This window comes from Notothenia coriiceps, unplaced genomic scaffold (genome assembly GCF_000735185.1).
Source record: "Notothenia coriiceps isolate Sejong01 unplaced genomic scaffold, NC01 NC01_scaffold00037246, whole genome shotgun sequence".
NCBI classification, from domain to species: domain Eukaryota; kingdom Metazoa; phylum Chordata; class Actinopteri; order Perciformes; family Nototheniidae; genus Notothenia; species Notothenia coriiceps.
Genome location: NW_011369947.1, coordinates 9371588 through 9382492, shown reverse-complemented (window position 1 = coordinate 9382492; position 10905 = coordinate 9371588). Strand labels below are relative to the sequence as shown.

General features: G+C 43.6%; 1 protein-coding gene across 2 annotated transcripts; it reads right to left on the bottom strand.

Moving 5' to 3' along the window:
* Positions 1 to 536: 536 nt before the first annotated feature.
* On the bottom strand, positions 537 to 9489 carry LOC104965731 (uncharacterized). 2 transcript variants are annotated; one of them, XM_010794740.1, is made up of 18 exons: positions 9006 to 9489; positions 8472 to 8898; positions 7971 to 8038; positions 7654 to 7891; positions 7351 to 7529; positions 6806 to 7046; positions 6563 to 6711; positions 6326 to 6417; positions 5712 to 5869; positions 5486 to 5631; positions 4955 to 5207; positions 4530 to 4877; positions 3901 to 4040; positions 3560 to 3806; positions 3110 to 3228; positions 2165 to 2417; positions 1941 to 2047; positions 537 to 779 (listed from the first exon to the last, which is right to left on the bottom strand). In XM_010794740.1, the coding sequence occupies exons 1-18, from the start codon at positions 9055 to 9057 to the stop codon at positions 772 to 774; spliced, it is 3225 nt and encodes a 1074-aa protein (XP_010793042.1). In that variant the 5' UTR covers positions 9058 to 9489; the 3' UTR covers positions 537 to 771. The 2 variants fall into 2 exon arrangements, with proteins under 2 accessions (XP_010793042.1, XP_010793043.1); XM_010794741.1 differs by having other exon boundaries at positions 6806 to 7028.
* Positions 9490 to 10905: the final 1416 nt, after the last annotated feature.

Sequence of the window (10905 nt, the reverse complement as noted above, 5' to 3'; positions counted from 1 at the left end):
GTGTGCCTTGGCAGTCCCCCCTTGTCACTTCCTTTTCTCAGCAATGCTTCTGTTTTCTCTGTACTGTATGTGACCCTGACCTGTGGACCCCTCTGTGTAGAAGCTGGTTACACTAGGAATCAATTACATAGTATATTTACTATAACATTAATAGATTATTAACATCCTCCCATCATTATTTACCCCCCTCTTTCTCCCTCTTTAATTCACTCTTTTTCTTAGTATATTCTCTCTTCCCCCTTTTACTCTCTCAGTTTTCTCTTTCCATCTCTCTCTTACAGGAATGTGCTGTTCAGAAGCAGCTGAGTGGAGGAATGTTGCTGCAACAAGCCCGTGCACAACCCCAAGGGAGGGAGGATCCCCCCCCCCACACACACACACACATTACATTTCTTCTTCATGACGTTTGTTCTTTGACTTTCTTTCTCAGTGTTAAACTATAAACTCCCCTCCTTCCTCTGTACCTCATGTACTGTCTTTCACATGTGTGCCTGCAGTTGAGGACATAGCATATCTGATCAAGACACACACACACACACACACACACACACACACACACACACACACACACACACACACACACACACACACACACACACACACTGTGTGCATGAAGAATGTAAAAGTATTTGAAGTGTGTACACAGGCAGACGTCATCTGTGCACAGCGGCACACCACCAGCTTCTGCTCCAGTGTCCCCTTCACTTCTGGATGTTCCTCAGTCTGCAGCGGCTTCTTCCTCATTATTTCATTTCAAGATTACAGACAGTTTCAGGTCTCTGGATAGGAAAACGTGAATCATTAAATATTAAACTGAGAATATGACTTAGCTACTGTACATGGTTAACTGTACTGTAAAGTAGTGAGTAAGGCAGTGAGTTGCCCAATGAAGAAAGTGAATTTCAGATTTGTCTTATGAGAATCTCAACATTAATGAATTATAGTTAAAAGTTTCCTTTTTTTAAATAATGTTTTGGAAATAAATTATTTGCTTTATTGCTGAGATTTAGAGAAGATCATTTGGTTACTAGCTAGAGCTAGCAGCCAGTTAGCTTAGCATAAAAACAGGGGGAAGAGCTAGCCCCCGTACAGTAGTATTGCTTTTTATCTTGTCTTTTACACTGAACATCTGTCTTCTTAATTTGATATATACTCTGATGTAACAACTGTATATTATTGTAAAACCCAATAAACAAAGTAAAACAAAAAGATGCTATATCTCTTATACAGGCATAATCTGTACAAACACTCAATCAAAACAAAAATTCATAACTGACTGTAAAACCACAATGTGATGCTTGACACCATTTTTATGGATTAGGAAATTGAGATAAAATGTGTTAATCAGTTTGCTTAAGGTCCCCTACTACTATACTCTTTTTCACCAATATACAACAGGTCTCAGTTATATACAGAACCTGTCTCTGATTGGCTGAAACACAAAACAGATCATTGTAGCATCCCATAAACCCCTCTGTTTCAGCTCTGTTCCAAAAATTCTGATTCTCTGTCTGTAGCTTTAAATGGAGGCTGAGACTGTAAAAAAACAACAATTATAAAACCTCCCCAGTCGGTGTGACATGATCTCTGAGGTTTTAACAGGAGTAAACAAAAACGTGTATATATATAAAAATAGAATAATTCCTGTTGCATGGCAGAGACTAACAAAATCATAGCCCACTGGTTTTTATTTATTTTATCCAACATTTTTAAATGTCTTTATTCAGTTTATTGACTTCTGTTGTGTGTTTTTATCAATTATGATTTTTTGTTGTAGTCGTTTATGGTTTGTGAAGCACTTTATGTAACATTTTGTGTATAAATGATGCTATATAAATACAGTTTGATTAATTGATGGTTTTTCCTGTACATTATTAGGTTAATAAAGCCACTGCCTCACACTATCATGACGGACCACGTAAAGCACGCTGACTCCTTACCTACGTCCTCGGCTGCGTCCTCGGTCAGGGGGTCAGAGTTCGATACATATTTGCTTCCAAATATCTGCACCAGCTGCTCAAAAAACTTGCACTCCTGTTTTTCCCCTCTGGAAACAGGAAACAGATCTTATTGTTAAAAGGAGAAGGAAGGAGTTGCCAGGGTGGATCAAATGTTGTGAGGCATTCAGAGTACGGATGTTTAGACGTGCAGCATGAACACTTACTTTCTGCCCTCTAGGAAGTGTCTGAAGTTGGCCCTCAGCCTCTTTATTCTGGTCTGACACTGTTCGGGGGTGCGCATGTAGCCCTGGCTGACCATGACCTCAGAGATCTGGATGAAGATGTGTTTGTTCTTAGTGCAGCCCTTCAGGGTCTCCTGCACCTCCTCGCTGCCCCACAGGTCCAGCAGAGCCTCCGTCTCTCCGTCGCTCCAGGGCAGCTTGGAGCTGTCGGCCACCCACTGAGCACCTGAGGCCGCTAGCAGAGAGGAAACTCAGAGATCAATATACATAATTTCCTTTTGGGGCGGGCATGCATATCACGGCATAACACCGGAGCCCCGCTGCGGGGGAACTTTGGCGCTGTTCTGAGTTTGTTCTCATCTGTCAAAATAATGGACGGCTTTCAGATTTTTCCGTCATTGTTAAAAAAAATCCGTCATAGACGGAAAATATTCGGTTAACGCGACCTCTGCTCAACATATACTTAGTTAGTAGCAAAATGTGCATTATATGGCATTTTAAAAAGCAAAAACATTAGACAGATTAAGATGGAATTAAGGAGAGATTTGCTTATGGCATTTGCTCACTTGTATTCAGTCACCCCGTTTGATTTACAGAAATTAAGATGAGAAACATAGTAAACTGCCTCCACCTAAATGCAACATATAGTGTACTCTAAAAAACAGCTTTTCTTACAAATATTTTTGTGGAATATAAAACACAGAGGACTATACCCCTTCTTAAAAAGTAAGAATAGGGATATCATTAGAGAAGTATCCTTTAATTCAAGACATAGTGATTCAGATATTGCTTCTACAATCAAAATGATTTTTGAGTAGGAGCTCCCATGTTGTAGATTTGGATTTCTTTGAGTCTCTACTGTATATGGCTTCTTTGATCCTTTCACTTCATGTTAAAAAATATGTAAATGTTTTTGTGAAGTTTCACCTTTCTTTTGAGTGCAGTCCTCCGGCTCCTCTGTGTCCTGTGTGTCTGCGACTGAGTCGTCCACTTTCAGCTCTCTCCTGAAGATTTCATCCATCTCACTGTAGAATTTATAATCCTCTCTGAATTTAAAGAAAGGAGGTGTCAGTTTTTCCAAATTCCAAACTGGGAGAGCAAATTTGAACATCATTATTGGTCATGACATGAGCCTCTCCTCTGGGTTACACAGGAGAAACGATAAACTCTTTTAATTTCTTCGTCAAGGTTAAAAGTAGTAATAAAGCTTAACGTCATTTTACGTTTTGCTCTGTTCCGTGATTGGTTGGTGAGTTAATTAACAACATAAATAACCTCTCGATGCTGGCTATTAATGACAACACCAATAACATATTAGCAATTTTTCAACAATTAGAAATGGCTTTAGAAGAGAAAAAGGGTTTTGTAAATACTCACTTTTCATGCAGGAAGCCGTATTTAAGGCGCTTGATGCGGGTGTAGCACTGCTCTGAGGACCTTATGTATCCTCCGTCGCCCATCTTCTCAGAGATGTAGTCGAACACGTGGCGGTTCTTCAGGCAGCCCCTCAGGGTGAGCTGAACGTTGTCCTCCCCCCAGATCTCCAGCAGGGTGCGGGTCTCCTGGTCCGACCAGGGCGTCTTCCTGCTCAGGTCCAGGAGCTGGCTGGAGGATGGCTGCTCCACTAAGAGGAGGAACAGATTAATTTGATTAAATCAGCTTTGAACTGACATAGTATCTGCACAATCACACCGATGTTTGATCATGTTGAAACCCACCCATGTCCGAATCATTGTCTGTAAGAGGTTGTAAGGTGGTGTCAGCAGCAGTACTGTCCACATCAGCATTCACCGAGTCATCACCGAGCACCGGAGCCAGGAGGTGGAAGTATCGGAACACAGTGGTGCGTGCTCCACTTCTGGAAAAAGTCAATCATGCCAGGGTAAAACTGGTCTTAATGTGTGTGGGAGAGGAAGTCCCTTTGGAGGCAACACAGAGATTTTAGCCTGCAGACCATTACATGCATATAAACCTACATAACACACTACAGGGAAGGGAACACCCCAAAAGGCATAATAGGGCCTCTTTAGGTAAGTACTTATCTGACCAAGATTATAGTTCAAACCGCAGTATTTAATGGCTTTAACATGTCTGGGAGGGGGGGGATCTGTCACTTCGGTCTATGGGCATTTTTTTTCTTTCTTTCTGACCACATATTGATTTACAGAGAAAGCACTTGGCAGATAAATCAATCATGCAAATAAGCATTATCATGAACAAAAACCTACATAACACAGAACAGGAAAGGGAAACCCCAAAGAACATAACGGGGCCTCTTATATTTCCTGACGAACGATGTAGTATTATTAAAATGTCTGAGAAAGGATCAATCAACCCTTTAACTTACCTCCAGCTGTTGCAGTACCGCCTGTAGCTCTTCTTCAACCTCTTGATCCGGGAGTGGCACTGCTCCGCCGTCCTCGGCCATCCCACGGCGGTCATTCTTTCCGATATGTCAGCGAATATGTGCCCGTTGCGGACGCAGGTCTTCAGGCCGTGCTGCACGTCGTCTGCCGCCCACACCTCCACGAGGGCCACCGTCTCCTGCTCCGTCCACGCTGTGGTTACTCCATCTTGACCTGGATCCTGGTCTGCTTGTTCCTCTTTTTCCTCATACTCATCAACAGGACCTGCTTCCTGTCCGAGGATTTCTTCAAGCTGTGGGTAGAATCTATAATCTATTCTTCTTCCACACCTATAGAAAATGAATATGAACCATTAGTGTCGTATTGGATTATATGTGATTACACTGATAAAGTGACTTGGTCTTACTGTTTCCTCTCGCAGCACTGTCGGAAGTTGTTCCTCAGTGACTTGACTTTCCAGCGGCACTGGTCCGAGCTCTTGGAGTAGCCGAGGTCGCGCATTCTCTCCGAAATGTCGGCGTAGACGTGTCCGTTGTGGATGAATCCCCTCAGCGCTCTCTGGACGTCTTCGTCGCCCCAGACCTCGATCAGAGCCAGCGTCTCCTCGTCGGACCACAAGCTGGGTGGAGCTTTCTCTGTCGACATGCTGGCTTCTCCATCTGTCAGCAGAAACACAGAGTTTATAGAGTATATGCACCATTTCACAAGTGAAGACATTTGATTTTTCTTTGTAAAGCATACAAATATACTGTAGTTGTTGACATGAAGAGTTAGCAGCGTCCTTGCAAAATAATCTAATAATCTGCATGTTAGCGTACATGCTAGCATTCTTTGTTAATTTACATTTTAAACCGATACATATGTCCATAAGAGTGTCCTCTTCAGTAATGCTGCCATAATAACCCCTGCAGATAGTAAATGGGGGGACATTTTTTACCTGTTTCGGTCACCGATTCCACATTAGAGTCTTCAGATATTTCGATGGAGTCTGTTACCACGGTGGAGGATGTGGACGGCTGCTTCTCCAAGATTTGTTCCAGCAGATCGTAAAACTTGAAGTCAATTTTGTCAGTCCCAGATGAGCTACAGACAGGAGGAGGTTGTATTAACACATGTGTCCTACCATCAGTCCAGACGGGGACATTAATCTGTGCAGCACCTACCTCATGTTCTCCTGACACTGCCTGTAGTTAGCTTTCAGCCGTTTGATCCTGGTGTGGCACTGGCCTGCGCTGCGGGAGTAGCCGTTAGCCGCGAGTTTCTCAGATATTTCCGTGAAAATGTGACCGTTGTGTGGGTAGCGTCTCATGCTCTGCTGGACCTAAATGTAGGGGAAATTCTTAATGAAGGTGGCAATCCAAAATATATATTTGAAGTGGCAATAAACAACTTTCTTCCCTCTATCGTTTCAAGTGGTATTCATGTTGGTGCTACTGTTGCAAAGACAACAAATGAAGCAATTTATTAATACAAAAAAGCCAAGACATGAATTCAATGATATTGTATTGTATCTGCGAGTGGTAACCGCAGCCTACAGCTCTCCTGCCAACAGCGCAGGGTCTCCCCCTCTCCTCTAGCCCATAAAAAGCAAACATTTGCCAAATCTGTTTCCAGAGACAATCAAGAGATCCACTTTGCTTTTGAACAGAAGTAAAAAAGCATCCTCTATGATGAAATGTTTAGTCTGGATCTCTGAATCGCTGCCTGTACCTATGATTTCTGAAAAGGCAGTACAGCCTTATTATCAGGCATAACTATCTACATTATTTCTGTTTACCTGTGGGTCTCCCCAGATCTCCAGAAGGATGATGGTCTCTTTGTCCGACCAGGGCACTTTCCTCCTGTCCTCCTGAGCGCCCACAACAGACTCTGAGGAGACACAAAAAGAAAAGAACATGCCAATAAAATCATTCAAACGTATTCATTAATGACAATCCATTTAGTGTTAGGATGTTGTGACACAAAATGTTCCATTTATTGTCTAAAATATGTTTTACAGAACATTGAAGTTTACCGATGTCCTGATGGGAGAATGAGGGGAAGTCGTCGTGTTCAGGCTCTCCTGCTGTTTCCTCCGGCTGTGGCACTGAAGGGAAGTCCTTCATTAAGATCCTCCCCAGTTCACTGTAAAACTTGAAGGGAACTTGCTCCTGTCCTTCCAGGCTTCAACAAAGGATAAGAAGAGAGCAGATTAATACTGTAACTCAACAATTACCACAGGCTTTTCCTATCACCCTCTTTCTGCGAGTTCACATACTTGTTTTGGTAGCATTGCCTGAAATTTGCTTTCAGCCTCTTCAGCCTCCTCTGGCACTGTTCCGGTGTTCGGGAGAAGCCCTGGGCGGCCATCTTGTTTGATATGGTGGGGAACATGTGTCCGGTCCGGTGCGTCCCCCTCAGCTCCTGCTGCACCTGCTCCTCGCCCCACATGGTGATGAGACCCAGCGTCTCAGCGTCCGTCCATGGAACGCTTCTCGTTCCTTCAGAAATATGATTGACTGTCAAGTAAAAACATGACATTTATTATTATTATCTTTGATTATGATTTGTATGTGTTTTTTTTGTGTTCTGGGAAGCATAGATGAAATACTATACTTTAATAGTGCTTTTATCGGATTTAAATTACAGCTGCAACAATTAGTTGATTAATACATTTGAAGATTGAGAGAGAATCAACCTGCAGACATTTTGTAATAAAAAACGCCATATGTTTCCTGGTTGCAGCTTCTTAAATGTGAGGATTTTATATATGATAGTAAACTGAATATATTCAGAGTCGGAAAAAAAACTTTCTGAACTTACCTATTTCTGGTTGGTTCGTATGGCCGAGGAATTGAAGGTCATCCTCTCCGTCTCGGGACTCGTCTTCATCGATGACCTCTTCCACATCATAGGTGACCTGAGGGACAGCTGAGGGGCCTGAGGAGCCCAGGACTCTCTTCAGCTGCTCGTAAAATTTATTCTCCAGCTTGGAGCTCCCTCTAGTGTCAGAAAAAGGAGAAAGGCAACATGGTTTTTGCTTCAATAAAACAAAAATGACATCCAAGGTCTAAGGAGGAGAGTTCAGATTGCAATGACTTGACAGAAAGTTGATTGAACACTAACCTGCGGAAGCTCTTCTTCAGTCTTTTAATCCTGGTCTGGCACTGTTCCACGGTTCTTGAGTACCCTCTCTCTGCTATCTTCTGAGCGATCTGAGTAAAAATGTGACGGTTTTTGGAGCAGCCCTTTAGAGCCCGCTGCACAGAGTCATTCCCCCAGATGTCCAGCAGATTGAGCGTCTCCTCGTCCGACCAGGGAACCTTTGAGTCCGTCACAGCTGGGAGAGACTCTTCCAGAGAGTCTAAAAATGAAACAGGTAGAGTTAGAGTCAAGGCGGATACACACAAATATCCAATCATCGGTACATTAACTGTACCAACCTGTGTATTTTCCCCATATCGAGATTAGAGGAGATTCATCCGAATTCCCGCCTTCCACTGATGAATTTCTGCTTGGAAAACAAAATGTTTTACTTTAAAAAGGTTTCTTTAATGCAAAGTGATTTATCTCAATGAGGGATTTAACAAAATAGTTGTTTATGTCATGAAAAGAGATGGAAAATTGGATGTTTTAAGTCAAAGCTTTGGTTACACATTGTGTTTTAGAAGATTATAATGAAAAGAAGCCCATGAAGCAACACAACTGAGCAGAAGACATTAAACAACAACATTTAATATGGGCATGCCCTTCAAGCTAAGATTAGCATTAGCTGAGGCTAATGGGAATGTCTTTATGTTTGCAGGTTTAAAACAAACGGATTTGACATATTAAACATTTGATCTAATGTTGGTGATGAGTGGCAACCCCTAAAGCCAGGAGGTTTTAACCCCCCTGTAATGTCTTTGTGTTTTAAAAATGAACCAAACGTGTGGTAATCTCACAGGAAAGCCGCTGCTAGCTGTTTAGTGGGAATGTCCCCGCCTCCGCTCAGCTTCCTCTTCCTGAGAACCCGCCCTCCTCGCAAACTTTGGCTGTTGTCATTGGCTGCTGGGTCTATGGCCGCGGTCTCCCCGGACACAGTGAGGTCGATGGTGTCAGCACTGACGGAGCTCTGCAGCTTCCTCTCCTGAGAGACGCTCCCTCCTCTGACCTGCCGGGTGTCCTTCAGGCTCTGTCTCACCGTCTCAGAGCTCCTCCTGCTCGCCCTCTCCAGGCTGCTGGTGTTCAAGAGAGCGTCAAAACGTCCTTTGCTCTCTGAGAAGTGTAAATCCCTGTGAGCAGGCGAGGTGGTGTTCATGACATGTTTGGACCCAGGAGGCAGAGACAGGGAGGAGAGGATGCAGTCATCCATTGGTAATAATCTAGGATCTACAATTAGGAAAAATAAATAAAAGGTTCATTAGACCCAAGCCAGGTTCAAATCACAAAACATGAAAAGGCTTTAAGAAACTAAACAAAGGCTGGTTGCTGTTCACCTTTCTCTCCAAAATGCCCAAGGTTTCTGTGGTGTTCAAGTACAGCCTTCATGTCTTCCGGCGGGAAAAAGGATTGTAAACAGTCATCTAGAAAGGAAGGGGAGTCTCCGAGCAAAGTAGCCAACTGAGAGGAGAGATCAAGTTACAGGCTTTAGTAATCCTGCATTCACTATCCTGTCTGACTTTGTTTAATAGCCACAGCTCGGTACAGAGGAGGGAGAGGATGGAGCAGCCTGCTGGGACACTGTGTTGCACCTGAACCATGTTAACCCCCCCCCCTCTCTGTGTCTGTCTCTGGGTCAGTGGTGCAGACAGATGAGTCTGTGTGTCTCAGTCAGCTGGGAAAAACAAGCAGTTCAGTTTGGAATAATGCCAGAGCTTTTTTCCTGGTGATACACTCCTCTGTGCTGCATTTGGTTTATTCTGATGGATGAGGTAGAGCAAGTAATGCAGAGTGCAGACCCCCCCCCCCCCCCAGGCGCTGATAACGTCCCCAGGTAGAGCTGCAGATGCCAGGTAACACAATATGGATATAACTTAAAAAGGTCCTTAAGGCCGCTACACACCAACCTGAGACTAAAGAACGCGTTCCGAGGGCGTCCCGACTTTTAAGTCCGCTACGTCGCCTGCATCGGCTACGCCGCCCGCCTACGCCGCCCGCCTACGCCGCCCGCCTACGAACACACCGCAAAGACTTCAGTCGACGAGTGGCAATAACTGTCCTTACCAGCAGGCAGCGGTAGTGTGTATTCGTCATTCAAAAGAGGCAACAGCGTGTGATTTATTTGGCCGACTTTCTTTGGCCGACTTTCTTTGGCCGACTTTCTTTGGCGCGGGAGGTGTGAACATGTGCCGTAAAGCAACGACGGTGCGGGACACACCAACCTGAGTAGAGCACCGCAAATGCCCGACTGCCTCTGACTGCCTCTGACTCCCAAAATCGGGTAGGTGTGTCAGGGCCTTAAGATGCGCAGCTCCTCTGTCTTGGAATAGTCTGCAAATTAAATGGAAACTGAGCAATCTGGTGCCACTAAATGTTTTTAAAGCTTGGTTGGATGCTACTCAATCGGAAGCTGTTGGTACCTGTTCATGTGGATAGTTATTGTAAATTGTAACCCCTGTAATTATGCTGTAAGATGTCCTTTTTGTGTTTTATGTTTCATGTGGAACCTACTTGAGCAGGTCTCCCATGAAAAAGAGATCAATGATCTCAAGGGATTCACCTGGATAAATAAATGTTTGAAATGAAATGAAAATCCTCAAGGAATACGAGAATGTGAAATGTGCTGCATATTCCTATCCCGCTCATCACCACCTAAAGGGGTAACCACTGTGAGTGTTTGTGATTCATTCAAATGTTTTAATGGAACACAGTAATGTAAGTGTATTTTCACATGTTAGCTATCTGCTCAGGGTAAAACAGTCGGCATGGTGTGTGTGCCACTGCTGGCTGTAGCAACTAACAAATGCATCATGGGAAACCACCATGAGGTAAATGCTGAAAACTCACCGTTCTTCAATACAATCCTGCATTACAAGTTAACATATAGCTAGAAAATGATAAGGTGACTAACTGCCCTCTACAGGCTGAAACAAGTTCCTTGTAACTGTGTACTTATGCTCATTTCGCAGTCATTTTCGCAGTAGTTGGTTCAAACGTATTGGCTCGTGAACCTTTTAAAATCCATTAGTCACAAGGCGGCTTATTTCTGGTGACAGACCCTCAGTGTATGCAATGGAAAAGTAATACAGGAAAACACAGAGGTTTTGCAAAAGAACAGTTTGGGCCCTATATCCTTCTTGGCACTACATGCATCAAGCTAACTCCTAAAGGCTTGGTTTGACTGCTTTTTGCTGTTAGTGACCCAAACCTAAGTACCAATTGAAGCGCAAAATACAT

What these genes read in the sequence shown, in the direction of transcription:
- LOC104965731 (XM_010794740.1), bottom strand. Translation starts at nt 9,057, where the DNA reads ATGAAGGCTGTACTTGAACACCACAGAAACCTTGGGCATTTTGGAGAG. An exon ending in AGATCTGGGGAGACCCACAG is followed by an intron (nt 5,870 to 6,325) that starts GTAAACAGAAAT and finishes CCCTACATTTAG; the next exon opens with GTCCAGCAGAGCATGAGACG. An exon ending in GGAATCGGTGACCGAAACAG is followed by an intron (nt 5,208 to 5,485) that starts GTAAAAAATGTC and finishes TTCTGCTGACAG; the next exon opens with ATGGAGAAGCCAGCATGTCG.